Source organism: Mirounga leonina, unplaced genomic scaffold (assembly GCF_011800145.1).
Source record: "Mirounga leonina isolate KUSES-001 unplaced genomic scaffold, KU_Mleo_1.0 Mir_204, whole genome shotgun sequence".
NCBI lineage: Eukaryota > Metazoa > Chordata > Mammalia > Carnivora > Phocidae > Mirounga > Mirounga leonina.
The window spans coordinates 21,520,460-21,543,183 of NW_023270513.1; the positions used below are offsets into that span (position 1 = coordinate 21,520,460).

Consider the following 22,724-nt stretch of genomic DNA (forward strand, 5'->3'; position numbering starts at 1 on the left):
TTCTGTGTTCAGAAAGCCTATTAATGTTTCCTGCTCCTGAGAGTAATGGCTTTATAAAGAAGAGGTCCAGGGCCTGGTTCTTCAGGAAGTGTCTCTGGTCTATGCTGTGTACACTGTGCTGCTGTGTTTTGGCTGCTCTTTCCTTCAGATCAATCCTCTGTAGAGTTTCTCCTTGCCTACAGTGGGGAGTGTTTGGACCTTGGACAGAGTGTGGTGAGTTTTAACTAGGTGTGCTCTGGTCTGCTTGTTAAAAGAGACCTGATGGTATTTCCACTACAGCTAAAGTTTTGCAGAACTCTGTGGTCTGTAGATGTGGTGACTACAGGGGATTTGTGCTCATCTTCTAGAGGAAGGACCCACTGTACTGGTTCTCATGTACTCTTGACTGAGAAAAGCAGTACCAGCAAAGAGCAGGTTGATGGGATTTGGAGTAAGAGGTTTAGGCCACCAGTGTTGGTGCTGTGCTGCTCCTCAAGTTAGTTTATGTGAGGCGTGTGGGAGAGAAATTGCTCCAGTCAGCTCCCTTGTCTTTGGAGAAGGGAGTTCTCACACACCACTATTGGCAAAGCCCTCCCAGAAGAGTGAACCATCTCCCCTCCCATGTCCCATGCATCCCTCAGATCCCTGCCTTCACCATGTTTGTGTCTGAGGCATCTCCCCACCCTGCCGCACAGTGCCTCTTGGGCTGTATCCCAGGAAGTCCAGCTGAGTATTAGAACTCAAAATTTTAGGGACCTGTTGTGGCAGGGACCCATGCTGGTTCTCTGGGGGAGGGTCTCACTTTGCTGGTACTAATGCAGTTTTGTCCCAAAAAGGATGTTGCCTGCCAGTGATTTTGTCTCCAGCGAGGCAATGCCACCTCTTCCAGATGTGCTCCAAGTAGGAGAAACCGTCTTTCCCAGTCCATCCCATGGGATCCTTAGTTTGTGCTGTCTGCCCCTGGGCTATCTTCCCTCCTTCTCCACAGGATCATTGCATTGCCCTCTGGGCTCTACAGTAGCCACCCCTGGGACCTCTAAAACTCCAGTCTTTGATCCCCTCTGGTTGTAAAAACTCTCAGAAATCAGCCCGTCTTATTTTCTTAGCGGTGTCATTGGGTCAGTGTTTTCCTTGTGCATATCTCTCTGTGCTCCACTCTCTCTCACCTTTCTCTGGGAGCAGGGCTCCCTCCCCTCCACAGCATTTATGATTCGATTAGAACCAATCCATTTTCTCCCCTAAACCACATCTCTGCACCTCCTATCTTCCACAATGTCTTGTCTCCCTCTAGTTGAGCAGTTTGTTATTAGTCCTCAGATCGATTTCTTGGGTATTCAGAATGATCTGATAATTATCTAGCTGTGTTCTAGGGATGAGGGAAGCATAGGATCCACCTATTGCTCTGCCATGTTAACTCCCCCCACCAGAATCATGTTTTTAAGTGTAAAACATAAAATAGATAGGATTACAAAGGAAACTTTATTTAAATATACTTACCAAATTATTTTTTCAAAGTAAAATAAGAGAAATAGATACTTATATTTACACAAAAACTTATGCACAGTTGTGCATAGCAGTTTTATTCATAATAGAATAAAATTGGTAACAACCCACATGTCCTCAATGGGTGATTGGTTAAATAACTGTAGTATATCCTTTCTATGTAAAACTACTCAGCAATCAACAAGAACAAACAATTGATATGTGCAGTAACTTATATGAATCTCCAGGTTATTCTGCTGAGTGACCAAAGCCCATGCATGCTAAAAGGTTACTACTGTAAGATTTCCTATTTATGACGTTCTTGAAAAAGCAGAATTATAGAAACGGAAAATAGATAATTGGTGACCAGGGGTGGAGGGTTCTGGGATGGATTTGAGTGTAGTTATGAAAGGGCAAAATGTGGAATTTTTGTGGCAATGGAAGTATTCTGTATGTTGATTTTGGTGGTTGGGTACATAAATGTACAAATGATCAAACTGCATTGAACTAAATACACACACACACACACACACAGAAATGCAAGGAAAACTAGGGAACTCTGAATAAGATAGGTGTTATTTCTCATTATCATTATCCTGATTGTGATATTGTTATATAATTCTGCAAGATGTTATCACTGGGGGAAACATAATATCTATACATTTTTCTTTAAATTACATGGTTATTTATAATTATCTCAAAATAGAAAGTATAATTTAAAAATGAAGACAGAGCAATGTGCTTCTTTACAATATTTATTAAATAACAAGACCAAGTGGTAGCTTGTATAACTAAGGTAATTCTGAAGAAATAGTGAGCATAATTGGTATTTTGAGATACTGTTACAAATGTGGTATGTGTGGTACAATAGGAAAATACTTGTGACTTTTAGTTGCATTGATCAAGTTGTAGGTGCTGCTTAAACTACTCTGGTCTGTCCTACATTCATAATTGAAGATGATGGCAGCTTCAACTAAGTGGGTATTGAAAATAAAGATGTTATTTCTTCCCTTCCATGTGTACATACTCCATTAATGGGACCCAGCTTTAGGGACTCCTGGGTTACTTTAAATCTGTTTACATTTCATTATCTGATATATCTCAAGGGCCTCTGTCAAATAAAAGGTAAGTATAATACTTAAGCTTTCTTTTATCAAATACTGTGATTGGTTATAAGGGCTTATAAAAATTGCTTTATACTTTTAAGGATTTACTTGGTGTGAATCACCCATATGCCCGTTGTTCACCCCAATTGTGAAATACTTGTTTTAAAAGGAAATATGGGTAGATTTTAAGTATGGAATAGATCATACATTTATTTTGTTTCATATGAAAGAGAAGTGTGGAAGATTTATTATCATACAGATTGGCTAATTTTGAATATTGTTAAATATTTTAATTAGCCTTCACTAGCAAATTATTTAAGAGTGGTTTAGCTTTTCCTTGTTTTTTTGTCTCTCAAAGTGTATAGATCAAATGAGGTGGCTTTTTGTAAGAAATGCAGTTCAGTGTTTTGAGATCAACATTCTACTTATTAAAATATCATACTTTTGGGATGCCTGGGTGTCTCAGTCGGTTAAATGTCTGCCTTTGGCTTAGGTCGTGATCCCAGCGTCCTGGGATCAAGCCCCACGTCAGGCTCCCTGCTCAGAGGGTAGTCTGCTTCTCCCTCTGCCACTCCCCCTATTTGTGTGTGCGTGCTCTCTCTCTCTCTGTCTCTTTCTCTCTCTCTTGTTCTCTTTCTCTCAAATAAATAAAATGTTTAAAAACATAAAATATATTATCACCTTTTTGTCTCAGTTAATGTAAAAAAATTAAAATTTATTGTATTTTTTTTTTAAAGATTTTATTTATTTATCTGAGACAGAGAGAATGAGAGAGACAGAGAGCACATGAGAGGGAGGAGGGTCAGAGGGAGAAGCAGGCTCCCCGCAGAGCAGGGAGCCCGATGCGGGACTCGATCCCGGGACTCCAGGATCATGACCTGAGCCAAAGGCAGTCGCTTAACCAACTGAGCCACCCAGGCGCCCAAAATTTATTGTATATTTAATCGAGCAATTATTTGATGTTATTATGAAATATTTTCCTCCATACTCTACAAATTATATTTGCGTTCCACAACAGAAGAAATAACAGTAGGGCTACAAAATTTAAATATATTATTAGAGGTTCTGTGTACTTGACATTTCTAATAGTACATGTACTGAAAGAAGGATTTAAGTGTTTTTTTTTTGGTCTTAGATTCTGTGATTTTGAGGTGAAATAGTTTAGCTAATGTTTGATATATAGAAACTTCAATAAGTAAACAATACATGATTTCTCATCGAAAGTCCTATACTTTAAACATTTTAGTTAATCACATTTATATGCGCTCAGTCAAATCCTTTTGGGACAAATAGTATGTATAATTTGAAGAATAATGATGCTTTTTTCATTATTTTAACATAATAAATTTATTCAATCATAATGGAAGCAAACAATTTGAATTATACAGTGACAACATGTAGATTTTTACTCTGACGAATGTAAAAACAATCAATGTTATATTAGTTTGCTAGGGCTGCTGTAACGAATACCACAGATTGGGTGACCTAAACAACAAGTATTTATTTTCTTACAATTCTAGAGGCCAGAGGTCAAAGATCAAGGTGTCCATAGGATTTGTTTCTTCAAAGACCTCGTTCCTTGGCTTATAGATGGCCATCTTTTTCCAGTATCTTCAACTTAATGGTTTTTTCATATTGTTAAAAAAAAAAACCAAAAAACCTTTCTTTTTCCTATCCTAGAATTTCATGTATGTTCTCTTATTTTGCCCTCTGAAAAGGTCTTAATTAAAAACATTGTGTCCTGCAATGGAAAATGACAATATGAAGTTAAACCATGATAGTAATTTTCTGTATAGGCTTTTATCTTATAGATCTTGATGATAATATGTAGTATCTTTTAGGCTATATTTTTCAAGCAATTTCAAGAATTTTTACTGCAAATTTTAAATAAAATTATTTGAAATGTTGCAATATATTTATTTAAAATACCTTGTATTTTTTTGATAAATGAATTATGTAACTCAATCTCCCTTTATGAAATGTTTTTTAATAGAACTCATTTAAGATATTAATTAATTTGGTAATACATTTGAATACAGGAAAAACGTCTCATACACATACAAACATATAAACATACATAAGCATATAGGTAGAAAAAATTTAGCTGAAATGTGTTTCTTATATAACTGAAGAGAAGCCATCTAAATTTTTAGCAACATACTCAGAGTTGTATAGCTCACCAAATACATCACTATTAGAATGAATAGGTAGATTGACTTGAACCAGGCTCTTGTTTTGTTTCCTTTTCCTACTGAAACTCAAGGAACAGATGATGAGGAAAATGGGTTTTCTCTTTCTTATGCTTTTAATGTTATAGGAGCCTCTCAAAACAATACTGTGAACAGTTGTAGATATAATTCCAAATTTGTTAATGTATAACATTGTATTTTCAGAGAACTGCAGTGATAGGTAAGAAACTCAGTGTGAATTATGTAGCCGAAGAAAACTGACTACATTATGGTTTATAAATCATGGTCAGTAACAGTAACAATATTTCTGTTTTCATGACAATATTATTGTCTGTCCTATTTGAAGATGATATCACTAGTAGTAACTGGCTATTTCTCTGCATGCTGTAGTTGAAAATACTCATGTACAGATCAGTAGTTCTTCCCAGTGTTTGCAACAAGATACCTTTACAATTTAGAAGTCTGAGTCTTAACTCAGATTACAAGGAAATGTGTATTTACATTGAAGAGTGACAGATCATGCTCAGACTAAGTCAATTAAAATTCATAAGTGGTGGTAAAGTCTTATAAGGGGGAGCTTGGGAAGTTGGCAGAATAGGAAGACTCTGAGCTCACCCCATCTCTTGTTTCTAAGTAGATATTGTCCACATCTAAGTCAACAAACAAAAGCGTGTAATCCAAATACTGGGAGAACAAACTCCACAACTAAATATAGATAAGAAGCTGCAGCTTAAAGGTTAGGAAGCTCAGAAAGGGGGAGGGAGGCTGCCCACAGGAGGGACAGAGCTGCATGGAGAGAGGGGAGAGAAACAGGTCTTCAATCCAAGGAGCTCACTCAGGGAAGACTAATCACCATAATATTTGGCTTTAAAAACCAAAGGGGCTGAGTCTGAGAGTTTAGAAAACCAGACATACTAGGAGCTTTTAATGTCTGGGAACTCAGCACTGAGTGAGCCCTGAGGTGAGTGATAGCTGGGTTGTGACCCTTAAAGAGACAGGATCCTGCATGGAGAGGCAACATAAAATTGCCAGTTTTCACAAGCTGGGGTCAAATGGGAGACAAATCTGTTCATACTAACTTCAGAGTATGTCAGTGGACTTCTCCAAAAACAAGGGAGCTGGCAGGTGCCATTTTCCTCTCCCACTCCCCAGCATAAGCACAGAGCCACCTGCCAGAGGCAGGGTGATTTCGACCTTTGCTACCTAACCCCTAGCAGTGTACCAAGCCCACAAGTTTTCCTGAAGGAATAGTCCATTCCAAACCTGCTAGCAAATTTTGTTAAAAATGCACATGTGTCCCAGTGACCAGCCACCAGTGCACAGCTGCCACAGTGTGCTGCACAAATACCCCAAGGTGCCCAGTCGTGCACCCCCAGGCACTGTCATGTGCTGCACCTAACTACATGCCCCCAGCCGTGTCTGTGCCGCATGGAGGAGCTGCAATGTACAGCACCCAGCCACCTGTGCCCAGCTGGTATAATGCCCTGCCCTCAGCTTCGCACACCCACCTACTGTTGTGCTCGATGCCCAGCCGCCAAAGGCACATCTGCTCTTGTGCATGCTGCACAGAGCTGCCATGCTGGACCCAACTGCCAGATGATGCCCACTTGTGCACCCCCAGGCACCTTCACATGCCAGACCCAGCTGCACCCAGCCATGTACCCCTGGAAGCTCTGGCATGTAGTCCCCATCTACCACAGTGCATTGAGGGATCCAGAATAGGACTAGTGACTCAACACAAAGTTTGCTTTTACTGCCATCCCACTCCCTACTTCCCCGACAGGCATGCCCCCACATGCCTACATCAGTACCACTGGCCTACATCAGTACCAGGAATAACACAGGGAGCAAGCAGAGCCCACAACAGGTAGAGAGTCAGTGTAGATCACTGCACCAAAAGGAAAAGTGACTCAGACACAAGACCAGGGCATAAGCAACACACATAGGGTACTTTCCTGAAGTGCCAGGTTCTGGTGAACACGGGACACTGCACTGCATGGCACCCAAGGACCTTCTCTTTGTAAAGTCACTACTTTCAAGATCAGAAGACACAACTAACTTTCTTAACACACAGAAACAGTCACAGAGAAGCAAAAAAAATGGAGATAGAGAAATTTATCCCAAATGAAAAACAGGACAAGGCCATGGCCAGAGAGCTAAGTGAAACAGATATAAGTAACATGCCTGATAGAGAATATACAGTAATGATCATAAGAATACTCACTGAACTTGATAAAAGAGTGGAAGACATAAGTGGCACCCTTAACACACAGATATGGAATAACATGGAGAGGTAAAAGGTATAATAAATGAAATGAGAAACATGCTTGATGTAATGAATGGCAGGATGGAAGAAGGAGAGGAAGGAATTAGTGACCTGGAAAACAGAGTAATGGAAAGTAATCAAGCTGAACAAAAGAGAAATGAATTATTCAAAATGAGAATAAACTTAGGGAACTCTCAGTCCACCAAGTATAATAACATTTGTATTATAGAAGTCCAGAAGAAGAAGAGAGAGAAAAAGGGGAAGAAAATTTATTTGAGCAAATAATAGCTGAAAGCTTCCCTATTCTGGGGAATGAAACAGATATCCAAATCTAGGAGCTACAAAGAACCCCCAACAAAATCTACAAAAGTAGACTCACACTAAGAAGTATTATAATTAAATTGGCAAAATATCTTGATAAAAAGTCTTAAAAGCAGCAAGACAAAAGAAGTCAGTAATTTCCAAGGGAAAACTCATAAGACTAGCAGGAAATTTTTCAACAGAAACATTACAAGTCTGAAGGATGTGCCATGATATATTAAAAGTGCTGAATGGGGAAAATCTGCAGACAAGAATACTTGGTCCAGCAAGGTTATCGTTCTGAATAGAAGGAGAGATAAAGAGTTTCCCAGAGAAACGAAAACCAAAGGAGCTAGTTCTGCAAGAAATATTAAAAGGGACACTTTGAGTGGAATGGAGACACCAAAAGTGATAGTACAGAGGTGTGAAACACAAAAAGCAGAAAAAATGAATATTTTTATAAAAAATCAGTCAAGGAACTAACAAGAAAAAGGATATAAAAGTGTAATAACATACACCTAGAACATGGGCAGGATAGGAGAAAAGAATGGGTTCAAACTTAAATGACTATCAACTTAATATAGATGGCTATATACCGAGGAGGTTTTATACAAATCTAATGGTAACCATGTATCAAAAACCACTAATAAATAAGCACAAAACAAGGAGAAAGAAATCCAAATCTATCACCGGAGAAAATCAGTAACACATGAAAGAAAGATCAGACAAAATCTTCAGAAACAACCCCAAAACAAATAATAAAATGGCAATAAGTAAACATCAATAATTGCTTTGAATTTGAAACACTCCAATCAAATGACATAAGGTGATAGAATGGATAAAAAAAATGAGACCCATTTATATGCTGCCTACAAGAGATCCATTTTAGACCTAAGGACACCTGTAGATTGAAAGTGAGAGGATGGACAAATAGGTATCATGCAAATGAGTATTTTTTTTTAAAGATTTTATTTATTTATTTGACAGAGAGACAGTGAGTGAAGGACCCTGGGATCATGACCTGAGCAGAAGGCAGATGCTTAACCGACTGAGCCACCCAGGCACCCCATGCAAATGAATATTAAAGAAAGCCAGAGTAGCAATACTTACATCAGACAAAGCAGACTTTAAGATAAACACTGCAACAGGGGACATAGAAAGACAGTATATAATAATGAAGGGGATAATCTAACAAAAAGAAATAACAATTGTAAATATTTATGACCCAACATGGGAGTACCCAAATACATAGTATTTTAAGTCCTAGTCACAGCAATCAGACAACAAAAAGAAGTAAAATGTGTCCAAATGGGTAAGGAAGAAGTAAAACTCTCAATAAACATTTCTATACACCAATGATGAAGCAGCAGAAAGAGAAATTAACAATTCTATTTATAATTGCACCGAAAGTAATATGATTCCTAGGACTAAACCAAATCAAAGAGGTGAAAGAAGTAATCTTTATTATTTTCTTCCTTCTGCTAGCTTTCAAAAGCTTCATTTGTTGTTCCTTCTCTAGCTCCTTTAGGTTTAAGGTAAGGTTGTTTGAGATTTTTCTTGCTTCTTGAGGTAGGCTTGTATTGCCTCTTAGGACTGTTTTTGCTGCATCCCGAAGGTTTTGGACCATTGTATGTTCATTTTCATTTGTTTCCATATATTTCTTATATTAAAGATTTTATATTAAAGATTAGAGAAGAAGTAAATGATATATAAACTGAAAAAACCAATAACAATAGGTCAATGAAAGCAGGAGCTGGTTCTTTGAAAAAATTAATAAAATTGATAAACCCATAGTCAGACTTATCAAAAGGAAAAGAGAAAGGACCCAAATAAATAAAATCACGAAAGAGAGAGGAGAAATAACAACCAACACCACAGAAAGACAAACAATTATAAGAGAAAGTTATGAAAAATTGCATGCCAACAAATTGGACAACCTGGAAGAAATGGATTAATTCCTAGAATCATATAAACTACTGAAACTGAAGCAGAAAGAAATGGAAAACTTGAACAGACTGATAACCAGCAAAGAAGTTGAATGAGTAATCAAAAATTTTCCAAAAAATAAAAGTCCAGAGCCAGATGGCTTCACAGCTGAATTATACTCAACATTTAAAGAAGAGTTAGTACCTATTCTTTTCAGACTATTCAAAAAAGTAGAAATGGAAGGAAAACTTCCAAATTCATTCTAAGTGGCTAGCATTACCCTAATACTACTAGCTGGTGGAGACTTCACTAAAAAGAACTACAGGCCAATATCCTGATGAACACAGATGAAAAAATTCTCAGTGAAATTTTAGCAAACTGAATTCAACAGTACATTACAAAATCATTCACTGTGATCAACTTGGATTTAGTCTTGTGTTGTAAGTGTGGTTCAGTCTTTGCAAATCAATCAGCGTGTAATGCCACATTAATAAAAGAAAGGATAAAGATAATATGATCACTTCAGTAGATGCAGAAAAAGGATTTGACAAAATACAACATTATGATAAAAACTCTCAACAAAGGAGGTTTAGAGGGCACATACCTCAACATAATAAAGGCTATATATGAAAAACCCACAGCTAATATCATCCTCACTGGGGAAAAAGTGAGAGTTTTCCTCTGTGGTCCGGAACAAGATGGGATGTCCATTCTCACCACTGTTATTTAACATAGTACTGGAAGTTCTAGCCTCAGCAGTCAGGCAAGAAAAAGAAATAAAGGCATTTGAATCATCAAGGAAGAAGTAAAACTTTAACTATTTGTAGATGACGTGATACTCTTTATAGAAAAACGTAAAGATATCACCAAATAACTGCTGGATCTGATACAATAATTCAATTAAATCACTGGATACAAAATTAACATACAGAAATCTGTGGCATTACCGTATTCCAATAATGAATCAGTAGAAAGAGAAAATAAGGAATCAATTTCATTTACAGTTGCACCAAAAACATAACCTAGTAATAAACCTAGCCAAAAAGCTGAATGACCTGTATTCTGAAAAGTATAAAACACTGATGAAAGAAATTGAAGATGAGGGGTGCCTTGGTGGTTCAGTCGATTAAACATTGTACTCTTGATTTCAGATCAGGTCATGATCTTAGGGTCATGAGATCAAGTCCTACATTAGGCTCTGTTCTGGGCATGGAGCCTGCTTAAGCTTCTCTCCCTCCTTCTGCCCCTCCACTGCTGCTTGCTCTAAAAAAAAAAAAAAAAAAAAACTACTACCAAAGAAATTGTCGATGACACAAAGAAATGGAGGGACAGTTAAAATGTCTATTACCCAAAAGAATGTACATATTTACTGCAATCCCTGTCAAAATAGCAACAGCATTTTTCATAGAGCTAGAACAAAGAATTCTAAAATTTGCATGGAACCACAAAAGACCCTGCATAGTTAAAGCAACCTTGAGAAAGAAAAGTTGTGAAGGCATCACAGTTCCACACTTTAAATTGTATTACAAAATTGTAGTGATCAAAATAGTATGGTATTGTCATAAAAATGGACACATCAATGAAACAGAACAGAGAACTCAGAAATGAACCCACAACTATATGGACAATTAATTTTGGAGCAAGCAAGAAAGACTGTTTAAACAGAGTAAGACAGTGTCTTCAAGAAATGGTGTTTAGGAAACTGGACAACAACTTGCAAAAGAATGAAACTGGACGACTTTCTTACACCATATACAAACACAAATTCAAAATGGATTAAAGCCGTAATTGTGAGACCTGAAACCATCAAAATCCTAGAAGAGAAGACAGGCAGTAACCTCTTTGACATTGGCTGTAGAAACTTCTTTCTAGATCTATCTCCTGTGGCAAGGGAAAGAAAAGCAAAAATAAACTTTTGGGACTGCATCAAAATAAAAAGCTTCTGCAAAGCAAAAGAAATAATAAAAAGAATAAAATGCAACCTATTGAATGTGAGAAGGTATTTAGAAATGACATATCGATAAGGGGTTAGTATCCAAATATGACATAGCTGATAAGGGGTTAGTATCCAAATAAAGAACTTAAAAAGCTCAACACTCAAAAAACAAATAATCCAGTTAAAAAATCTTAGAAGACATGAGTAGACATTTTTAGGAAGACATACAGATGGCGAAGAGGCCTATGAAAAGATGCTCAACATCTCTGATCATCAGGGACATGCAAATCAGGACTACAATAAGATATCATTTTATGCCTCTGTGGATGGCTAAAATCAACATCACAAGAGACAACAGCTATTTTGAGAATGTGGAGAAAGGGGAACCCTCTTACACTGTTGGTGGGAATGCAGACTGGTGTAGCCACTGTGGAAAACAGCATGGAATTTTTTCCGAAATTTAAAAATAGAACTATGCTATGATTCAGCAATTGCACTACTAGATAATTACTGAAAGAATTCAAAAATACTAATTCAAATGTATATATGCACCTCTATGTTTATAGTAGCATTTTCTACAATAGCCAAATTATGAAAATAGCCCAAGTGTCCATCGACTGAGGAATGGTTAAAGATATAGTATATATATATATATACAGTGAAAAATTAGCCATAAAAAAGAATGAAATCTTACCATTTGCAGTGACATGGATGGAGCTAGATAGTATTATGGTTAGTGAAAGAAGTCCATCAGAGAAGGACAAATACCACATAATTTCACTTGTGGAATTTAAGAAACAAAACACACAAGTAATAGGGAAAAAATTAGAGAGAGACACACTCACACACAAATCAAGAAATGGACTTTTAATTATAGAGAAGAGAGGATGGTTACCAGAGGGGAAGGAGGTGGGGCGGATGGATTACTTAGGTGGTGGGGATTAAGGAGTGCACTGTTTTGAGCACCTGGTATTGTATTGAAATGTTGAATTACCATGTTCTACATCTGAAAGTAATACAACACTAATGTTTTCTAATTGGAATTAAAATAAAAATAAATAAAAATATTTTGTAATATCAGAAGTAGAATCTCCAGTGCAAACCTGAAGTGTTCTTTTTAGAATATCATTGATTTTGATACTAACATTTCATATCAGAGTTAAGGGAATTTAATTATTAAACTGGCCCAAGGTATCTTTTGTTTTTTTGTGTAGTGTCTTAGAGTAATATAAGCACAGTCAGAGTGACACTTATTTCTATCCTAATGATTTTCAAATTAAGGAATGGCTTCAAATTTGGAAAGCTTTTTGTTAACCTAGCTTTGGAATGGCATGATGTATGCTAATTGCTACCTTTGCATTATTTTTTTAAAGATCAAATGGGCACAGTGGTAATTTTCATTAATCTCATACAGAGCAGCTAATTAAAATTTCCATTATTCTCTCTCCATTATCTAGTTGTTTCTTTTGTTCAGTATCAGGATAGCATGCTAATAATAAGTCATTCTTATATTACAGCCCTATTAAATATAGTGAGAATTAGTTTAATCTATTGCACTGTTTTGTTTTTACATGATTTCTTTAACATCATATTGCACTATATTGATTGTGCTGAAGATACTTTGGCATTTGTAATAGAGATTTCATAATTAAATATCTGGTTCTTTAATTTTTTATTCAACATTGGGAGAAAGTGACATATGGTGGGAAAAGAAGTAACCTGAGGACCAGAATATTAGTGTTTTTTTCTTGTAACCTCACTAATTAGGTGACCATGGACAGTTACCATGATTCTCCATTTCTGTAATGATGCTATTAGATCAGGTGATATTTAAGGGTCAGCTTGTCTTTTATAGGCTATTATGTTTTCTTAATCTTCAAATATGAATTATGTTAAAACCTGTGAAAGCTTGATAAAAGGTATTTGTTTTATAAGGTTATGTATTTTTTGTATTGCTCTACTAGATTGCTTCCAGTACTTATAACCACAAAGTATCCTAAATTATATAATTTATACCTGTTTCTAAGAGTTGGGGGAGGAGGGAGTCCCAGGGTATTGGGCTGGCCCAGTTTTTCCATGAGGAATAAATATCTCAGCCATGACCATACAGTAGAAGGGAACAAACATTTCTGAGCAGCTTACTTTGTCTATGAGACAACACAAACGAAATGCCTGTTTTGACCACTTTATATGTATGCATTGTCTCACTTAATCCTTATAATAAACATAAGGGGTCAGTGTCTGTTATCCTATATCATGAATGAGTAAACAGGATTATAGAGATTTGTTGAATAGTCTGATCAAAGATTACCTAGATGATAAGTGAAGGTGGCACAGTTCAAACCCAGTGACAGTTTGAGCTGTTCCTAAGATGCTGTACGCGGTCTCAATTTAACTATTCTACACTAGCATTTCTGAATATATGGTAATGGAACATCTCAGAACTGTAATATTGTGAAGCAAAACTAAACTGAGTTTTGAAGCTCCAGCATGTTTAAACTCATCAGATATTCACCCGTTTGTTTATTAACCATTCATTCATCTCTCCATCCATTCATTAAAGAAAGATGTTTTGAGGGGCATCTTAAAGAAAGATGTTTTCAGGGGCATCTGGATGTCTCGGATGGTTAAGCTGAGGTCTTGATCTCAGGGTTGTGAGTTTAAGCCCCATGCTAAAGTGCCCAGCACGGAGCCTACTTAAAAAAAGAAAAAAAAGAAATATGTTTTGAGTACTTACTGTGTCCCAAGCATTGTGTTAAGATCTGGAGATATAGTGGTGAACAAGGTTGGCGGGATTTCTGCCTCATAGAGCTTATGTTTTAATGAGGAAGACACAGTAAACAAGTACTAAACAATATAAGGTTACATTGAGCCAATACTATAAATGAGATTTAAAATGATGTGATGATGAATGTGGTGGGGAGAGGACTATTGGGCTGAGACTTAGATGATGAGTCAGGGATGGAGATATCAGGATTAAGAATCCTCCAGGCAGAGAAAGCAGCAAATAGAAAGGTCATTCTATAGTAATAAACTCATGTACAAGCCTCCAGGGAAGGATTGGTAGGGCCTTGTTATCCATTAATTAAGAAGATGAGTTTGAGGGTCAAATGAAAGTGGTCTGTGACTACAGACTTGCAACATTTTATACTATATATGTTTACTTGCTGTCATTCTTTGTGGATCTACAGCCTTAAGAGTTGGGTAAATAAGTTATAGAAATGTGGAAAAGATTTCATGGTGATGTTTTTACTTTGCCATCTATGTCGTGATTTATTCAGTAGAAGTCTTGAACATCTGTATATCCTAACAAATAAAAAAAAATCAAGTTAGTGTGCATTACACAAAATATGGGATCTAAAACTGTGAAGTTGTATTCCTTGTTCTGTAATTATTATGGTCAGATTCAATAATAGCACACTTAATTTTGAGGCTCACTGAATTGAATCACTGTGTTGGATACTTAGCATAGAGTTCTGAGTCTAGAAGAGTGATAGACACAAATAATGACCTTTGCCCCAGTGTCTTAAGTGTTATAATAGTGATAGTGCTGCAGCACTATAAGGGAATACAAGTCCCCTACATAAGACTTTATTAGACTTCAGGGGTGCTTGGGTGGCTCAGTTGGTTATGTGTCTGCCTTTGGCTCTGGTCATGATCCCAGGATCCTGGGATCGAGCCTCATGTCTGACTCCCTGCTCAATGGTCAGTCTACTTCTCCTCTGCCCTTCCGCCTGCTCATGCTGTCTGTCTGTCTGTCTCAAATAAATAAATAAAATCTAAAAAAAAGACTTCATCAGACTTCAAACACTATTCAATGGAATTAAAAAAATTTCAGACATTAAGAATGATTGTCAATTTTTATATTGAGGAGGCATTCTCGATAAAAGGCAAACACCATGAAACCCTATGTAATCCATTTCTCATTATTAACACATTGGGTTTGTTTTTTTTTTAATTCTGTATCCTCTAATGATGTGTCTTCTACCAAATTGAAAAAAAAAATGCTTTCTTTATTCTAGCTTAGGTACTTAGAGAAACTGAGTGTGATTAGTATGAACTTGGAAAATGCAACTTAAACTAGAATTTTAATTCTGAGGAATATGTTTGTAATATACATAATCATAACTGTCCCATTTGTATATCTGTGAAACTGAGTTACTAGTACAATGAATGTATTGATGATGTTTTCCTCTCAGTCTTTTCCCCAAATTACTTACATAGTTATGGCAAGGTGATGAAGCTAAGGAGCTGTGATGAGATAATGAGTTTTAGAAATAACCCCATGTATATTGGAAAATAAGCTAAAAATTAGTCATTATCAGATAAATGCATTTAATGACTTTTTAAGATTAATCTACAACATGGGAGTAACATGGGAAGGAATAGTTGGGAATTAATGAATACTTTAGACTAATTTGATTAACATACTAAGTGGAGACTGTATTGTTTTACATTTTAATAACTGTTTTCACTAATTTTTTGAGGTAGGCTAATTCTCTGATATATTTCAACAGTTTTGGGTTATCTATAATGTTTTATATTAAATTTTGTTCACTGTATTTTGTGGTATAGAACATAAACATATTAACTAGGAAAATTAATAAGATGATTTATAAATGTTCATCCTGTGGGTTTAGGAGGGCCAGCTAATGTTAATGCTAGTGCCTGGATTGTAAATTTAAACATCCCTGTCAGTGACACTTAATCTCAAGTCCATAGTCTATTCTGGCAGTGTCATTTTCTTTTAAATGAGGATGAGGGGAGTGCTGAGATATATATAACATGATTTTACCATGTCAGTTCTATGAACAAGAATTTTTAAGTGCATAGCACTCTGCAAACATTTTTCTGCAGTAAAATATTTACATATTCTATGCATTATTTATTTTAAATGTTATTTTAAAACCTGTTGTTTGTCTAAAATGATATTTTTTTTATAGGGAGGGCTGAAAAACAGCAAACATGAATGCACCTTATCTTCACAAGAATATGTTCATGAATTACGATCTGGTATTTCAGATGAGAAACTTCTTAACTGCCTTGAATCTCTGAGGGTTTCTTTAACCAGCAATCCTGTCAGGTAGGTGGTTCTTATTATTTTGGTATGATTCTTGCAATTTGTACTGAATGTAGTTGTTAAGAATACAATCAGTTACGTCATTTTAACCTCAAGATTTTCTGAACAGCAGTCTGATATTAGCTAATAAAACAGCAATGTCTGACTATGAGGTTGTAAACATTTAAAAAATAGAGTTAATCTGATCTCTGAATAATGTGTAATGTTAAGAATACAGATATTACTTGGATGTTTAATTCCTCTTTTATTATATAATACATGGATCCAGAAGTTAAATATCCACATTTACTTGGCAGTTTGTTTGCACAGATAACAATTATTATATATTTATTTGTAAAACAAATTAAGTATATTGGCTCTGATATTATTCATTTTTGCTTGAGAAATAAATACAGTTTTATATTCTATAAGTTTTAGATATACTGTTCACATATTTTTGTAATTTGGGATAGCAAAAATTAAATTATTTTAACCAGTAAAAGGAATGAGAGAAAGTATTAATAAACTCCAGTAAAAGGAATGAGAGAAAGTATTAATAAACTCAAAGCTCTACACATTTAGGCTATTTTCTTTTTCTCTCTTTTTTTAAAAAAAATTTTTATTGTTATGTTAATCCCCATACATTACATCATTAGTTTTAGATGTAGTGTTCCATGATTCATTGTTTGTGCATAACACCCAGTGCTCCATGCAGAACATGCCCTCCTCAATACCCATCACCAGGCTAACCCATCCTCCCACCCCCCTCCCCTCTAGAACCCTCAGTTTGTTTTTCAGAGTCCATCATCTCTCATGGTTCGTCTACCCCTCCGATTTCCCCCCCTTCATTCTTCCCCTCCTGCTACATTCTTCTTCTTCTAATTTTTTTTTTCCTTAACATATATTGCATTATTTGTTTCAGAGGTACAGATCTGAGATTCAACAGTCTTGCACAATTCACAGCGCTTACCAGAGCACATACCCTCCCCAGTGTCCATCACCCAGTCAGCCCATCCCTCCTACCCCACCCCCCACTCCAGCAACCCTCAGTTTGTTTCCTGAGATTAAGAATTCCTCCTATCAGTGAGGTCATATGATACATGTCTTTCTCTGACTTATTTCGCTCAGCATAATACCCTCCAGTTCCATCCATGTCATTGCAAATGGCAAGATCTCACTCCTTTTGATGGCTGCATAATATTCCATTGCATATATATACACCACATCTTCTTTATCCATTCATCTGTCGATGGACATCTTGGCTCTTTCCACAGTTTGGCTATTGTGGACATTGCTGCTATAAACATCGGGGTGCACGTACCCTTTCGGATCCCTACATTTGTATCTTTGGGGTAAATACCCAGTAGTGCAATTGCTGGGTCTTATGGTAGCTCTATTTTCAACTGTTTGAGGAACCTCCATACTGTTTTCCAGAGTGGCTGCACCAGCTTGCATTCCCACCAACAGTGTAAGAGGGTTCCCCTTTCTCCGCATCCCCGCCAACGTCTGTCATTTCCTGACTTGTTAATTTTAGCCATTCTGACTGGTGCGAGGTGGTATCTCATTGAGGTTTTGATTTGGATTTCCCTGATGCCGAGCGATATTGAGCACTTTTTCATGTGTCTGTTGGCCATTTGGATTTATTTATTTATTTGAGAGAGAGAAACAAGTGGTGGGGAGGGGTAGAGGGAGAGAGAGAGAGAAGCAGACTCCCTGCTGAGCAGGAAGCCCAATGTAGGGCTTGATCCCAGGACCCGGAGATCTTGACCTGAGCTGAAGGCAGACGCTTAACCGACTGAGCCACCCAGGCGCCCCTAGGCTATTTTCTAACTACAGAGGATTTTTAAAGAAGTTCCTTGCCAGTGGTGGATTCCAATAACTGATGTTCTTTATTATCATAAAAAAACTTTTTAGGTTAATTATAACCAAAATGAAATGTTTTATGAGGAAAAATAGGTTTTCAATGTAATATGAAAATATTCTGGGTGATACTTATTTAAATTGCTGTAATCTTAAGTTCACAAATTACTGCATAGAAGTATACAGGAATGGTATTTTGGTTTTATTCATCTTTTTCCTAATATATAATGGAGCCCACAGTTTGTATTTCTCTGACCTATTGATAGAGCCTTGAAAATAATGTAGAGCTCATTTGAATTGATGTAGAGCTCATTTGAATTGATGTAGAAATTGAAATATATCATACTATTTATTTTTACATAGTACATTTGTCATAATAACTGAAAAATTATAATTCTATAGTTAAAAAAACTTACAAAGGCAGTAGTAAGATGTGACTTACTTTTGAATATGATGATCATTCAAAGATGACTATCTTGTAGTTACTTCTTGAATGCTTCTGGTTTTTATGATTTGAACAAGGATGTGAGTTGAGAACCGTAACCATTTTTGTGCTCCTCCCCATGTAAACCTACAGCTCTTTACATAGTGGACTTATGTGCTCTGAATATTTCTGTTGAGTGGTTGATTATATGGGTGAATAAATGAAAATATTTAAGAAGTGAGTATAGAAAAAATTCTGGCATTTTGGAATGAAGGGAAGGGGTAGCTAGTAAAAATGTATTTTTATAAAGATGGCAAGAAAGGCTTGAAATTACATGCCGGGCCTTTAAAATACAGCCCAGCAACTACCAGACAACTCCAAAGAATTATGGGACCAGGTGAGAAACTGGTAGGTCCTGATTGGCTGGAGGCAGCAGCGTTCTGGTAGCTGATTGGCTCCACAGGTCACGGGAGGCTGCTTGCATCACCACACATGGAAGCTTCTGGTGGTAGCCCTCTGTAGAGGTCAGAGCCCACCTGAGGAACTCACTGACTAGAGGGAAAACCTACCTCCTAATCTCTCTGAGCTCTCCTTAAGGATGAGTAAGAATGGTTTTGTGAGCTATGGCAGCGTTTCTGCTGTGGGTGGAGCCATTGGAAGCAATGACCAACCATTTCAGGGTGGTGCAGCTCCTGCTACTAAGGCCCCAAGATCCAGGGTTCGAATCCAGGATATTATACCTTGTGTAAACAGCTGCTCATCTCCGCCCTGGTTGACAATGTCTTCAAGATTAGGGGAATTGAAGTTTTCCAGGTCTCTCTTGTGGGGATAACCAGAAAGGCAGAGTGGGCTTCCAGCTACATTCTTTACGGAATTGATGATAGGACCACCAAGCCTATTGAGGTCCGCCAGTGGCTCAGAAGGAATAAAGCAAAACAGAGGATGTCGCTTCTTCCAGTGGGAGTATATGTCAAAGTGATTGGTATCCTCAAATGTTTTAAGGAAGTAAAGGGCCTTGAAGTCTTGAATATCCGTGTCCTGGAGGACATGAATGAGTTCACCACACATATTCTGGAAACAGTGCACATATGATGTTGGATAAAGCCCACCAAGTGGCCTCTGGGCCCAGTGCAGCTGTTGTCCCATCAAAAATAGAAGAGGTCTGAAAGTATGGCGATTACTACCACCTTGACTTCATCCACAAGGAAGTTCAGCATTTGATCCGTCAGTGTCCTCAACAGGAAGGCGAAAGTGTGCATGAGCTCCAGACCCAGCTTCACAGCCTGAGCGACGGGGCCATCAAGCAAGCCCTTGAATATCTGACCATTGAGGGCTACTTTTACCCCGCTGTGGATGAAGAGCATTTTAAATCTGCTGATTGAAGCAATGAAAAGATTTTTCATTTTCCAAAGATCCTTGCCTCCATCTATGAGTGAGTTTAACCTGTTGACTTTTAGGAAGTAGATTTTTTTTCAACAAAATATCTCAGCTGGCATACTTTGGACCCTCACTGCTTTTCCAAATGCTTTGAACTTCTCTGTTTTTCTAACTGTATTTGAAGCTCAGAAGGAGATGGTGATGGAGAAATTGACTGGACTTTTTGTAGGATTTGCCAGCAAGCAAATGAAAACAGTCCTGGATGAATGAATTTGGGAGAGAAAAGGTACAGAAAAAAAATGGAAAATTGTTATTTGTTGTGTGGGAGCTTCTTTTTCTGAAATATCCATATATTAGGAGAATATAGAATAAGTCAAGGAACCAGTTAAGAGAGAAAAACAAAAATTCTATTGTTTTTACGTTAGACTTATTTTCTGTGTTTGGATTTAGCTTATAATCCTATTATCTCTTGCTAAATGTAGTAATTGGTTAATTTGAATGTGCTAAAGAGAGCAATTTATGAAGTGCTCAGTTCAATATTTATTGAGTGATTTGCTTTTATTACCATAGATTTATTTTTAAAAAATAAAATTATAGTATGTTTAACAGCTCTTATTACCACAGGTTTATGTTTTTTAAAAAAATACGATTATACTACCTTTAAATGCCAGCTCTTATTAACGTAAGTTTATGTTAAAAAATAATATTATGACTAAATAACAGTAAACATAGATTAAACTATGTTTAAGTATACTGTTTAAAAAATAAAATTATAGTATGTTTGAAAAATTTTTTCTTAAAATGTGATTAGGTTTAATGATTATTTCAAATATAATGTGGTGATATTTGGATTAAATTACAGTCCATTGTAGTTGCATGGTACATGGAAACCAGATTTTCTGTGAGTTTGATGTTCTGATGGATTCTGTATAGTACTAAATCCTCAGTTTTATGTATAACAAAGGTTTATTCTTACAGGTTAAGCAAACAAAAATTAATTATATGAATATTAAGCTTAGTTAAATAACTGAAATTTTATTTGAACATTTTATTAAAATACTTTTTCAAAAATCTTGACTCTCCTATGTGATTTTTGTCCTAATTTTACTTGAAAAGCCTCTTGTTTTGTTTTTAAAGATTAATAAGTTTAATTATCTAGAATAAATTTTTCTACTCAATATAATAACATATCTTTGTTGTAATAATACATTTTAGTTTGTATTAAATTAATTATGTGATACTTTTAAATAATTGAATAAAGTAAGCCCTCAGTTATATACATAAAGATGATATCTTTCTAGTTACTAGTTTTGTTACATTAGGAGAAAGAAAAGAAAAAGTATGTATATATATGTATTCATTTGGACGGGTAGAAAAGAAAAGCATCACTTGTTTTAACTTAATCACAGAAATGAAGTGTAAAACATTGAAAATCCCTTAAATACAGCATTCACAGTAATCCATACTGTCAGGAAAACTATCAGAATTTGGCCTGTCTTTGCCAACCTTTATGAATACTTGCCACCAATACTTGTTTAAGCTTTCTGAGCCATAAACTTAACTTTTCCTCCCCTCAGAAGCCCAGAATTCATAAATGACACTTTTTTGAAAACTACAAATAGTTAATATACCTGTTTGTTATTGAAATCACCAGATGTCTCTGCAAATTCTAGTCTTTATAAACATAAGGAATTCTGAACCAGTTTTGAAAGTTTGCCTGCCCTGAGGAAAATCACACTGGAGGAGAGGCAATGATGGTTGTATTTGTTCCTTAGCATTTCAATGTGGAATGGTATAGTCTAGGAGGTGTGTGTGTGTGTGTGTGTGTGTATCTGTGTGTCTCTGTGTGTGTGTATTTGTGATATCACTTACACAATTGCAGGAACCCTGAGATCAGAATTCGAATTTTTATTTTATTTATTTATTGGAGAGGGAGAGAGTGAGCAGGCAGAGGGGCCAAGGGAGAGGGAGAAACAGAGACCACTGAGCAAGGAGCCCAATGTGGGGTTCAATCCCAGGACCCTGGGATCATGACCTGAGCTGAAGGCAGACGCTTAACCAGCTAAGCCACCCAGGCACCCTTCACAGTTCGATTTTTTTATGACTTTGTAGATCACTCTCCAAATTGTCTGAGTTGGTTCAAGTGGCCATTGGATGGGTAGCCACTTTTTCCTCTCTAGGAATATTCCTTCAGAATTAGGAAAACGGCAACCAGAAAAGGCCTTTCAGGCTGCCTTTAACTAATATGTTGTGATATGTACACCAAATTTAAGGGAGAACCAGCCTGTCTCCCTCTCCCATCCTTTTGGGTAACTGTCCTCTCTCTGTGTTCCTTGGGGTTCTTTCTAGCTTTGTTAATTGCCCTGCTGCCCTCCTTATTCTTCTGAGTGAAATTATGTGCTTTAGTGGGATTCTACTGCAGGTAAGAGACTGCAGTGAAAGAATAGTAGGGAAGTCTACCTATAATGTGAAAGGAAATCTAATATTTTTCAGTTGGATTATCTTATACATGCATTTGGGTAGCAGATTTTTATTTTTATTTATTTATTTATTGGTAGATTTTTAAAATCCATTTTAAACCTTCCAACATACTTCTTCCTTCCACTGCATACTTCCTTTTTAGTTTTGTTCAGAAGGTAAATGACTTGGCCAGTGTTCCCTTTCCTATCCAGTCCTGCCTTGTATGTGAACCAAACTTCTGAGGATAAGATACCAATCCTGGGGAAATATTGTCTGCTATTTTGGGCAGAGATATTTAAGCCTGAGGAAACTGAAGAATATAATTGACAATTATAATCCACTTAGGGTTGTTATTCTATG

At 36.5% G+C, this 22,724-nt stretch overlaps 2 protein-coding genes across 2 annotated transcripts in view; both read left to right on the forward strand.

Moving 5' to 3' along the window:
• Nucleotides 1-22,724, forward strand: part of DIAPH2 (diaphanous related formin 2) — a 959,330-nt gene that overhangs the window by 205,572 nt on the left and 731,034 nt on the right. Inside the window, exon 5 of the mRNA XM_035028841.1 lies at nucleotides 16,128-16,267. Within this exon, the coding sequence (XP_034884732.1) occupies nucleotides 16,128-16,267 (140 nt within the window). The remainder of the gene's footprint in view (nucleotides 1-16,127; nucleotides 16,268-22,724) is intronic.
• RPA4 (replication protein A4) lies at nucleotides 18,039-20,946 on the forward strand. Its single transcript, XM_035028839.1, is given in 3 exon segments — nucleotides 18,039-19,270; nucleotides 19,273-19,605; nucleotides 19,608-20,946. Coding segments are annotated over 3 exon segments (780 nt in total). The 5' UTR covers nucleotides 18,039-19,125; the 3' UTR covers nucleotides 19,910-20,946.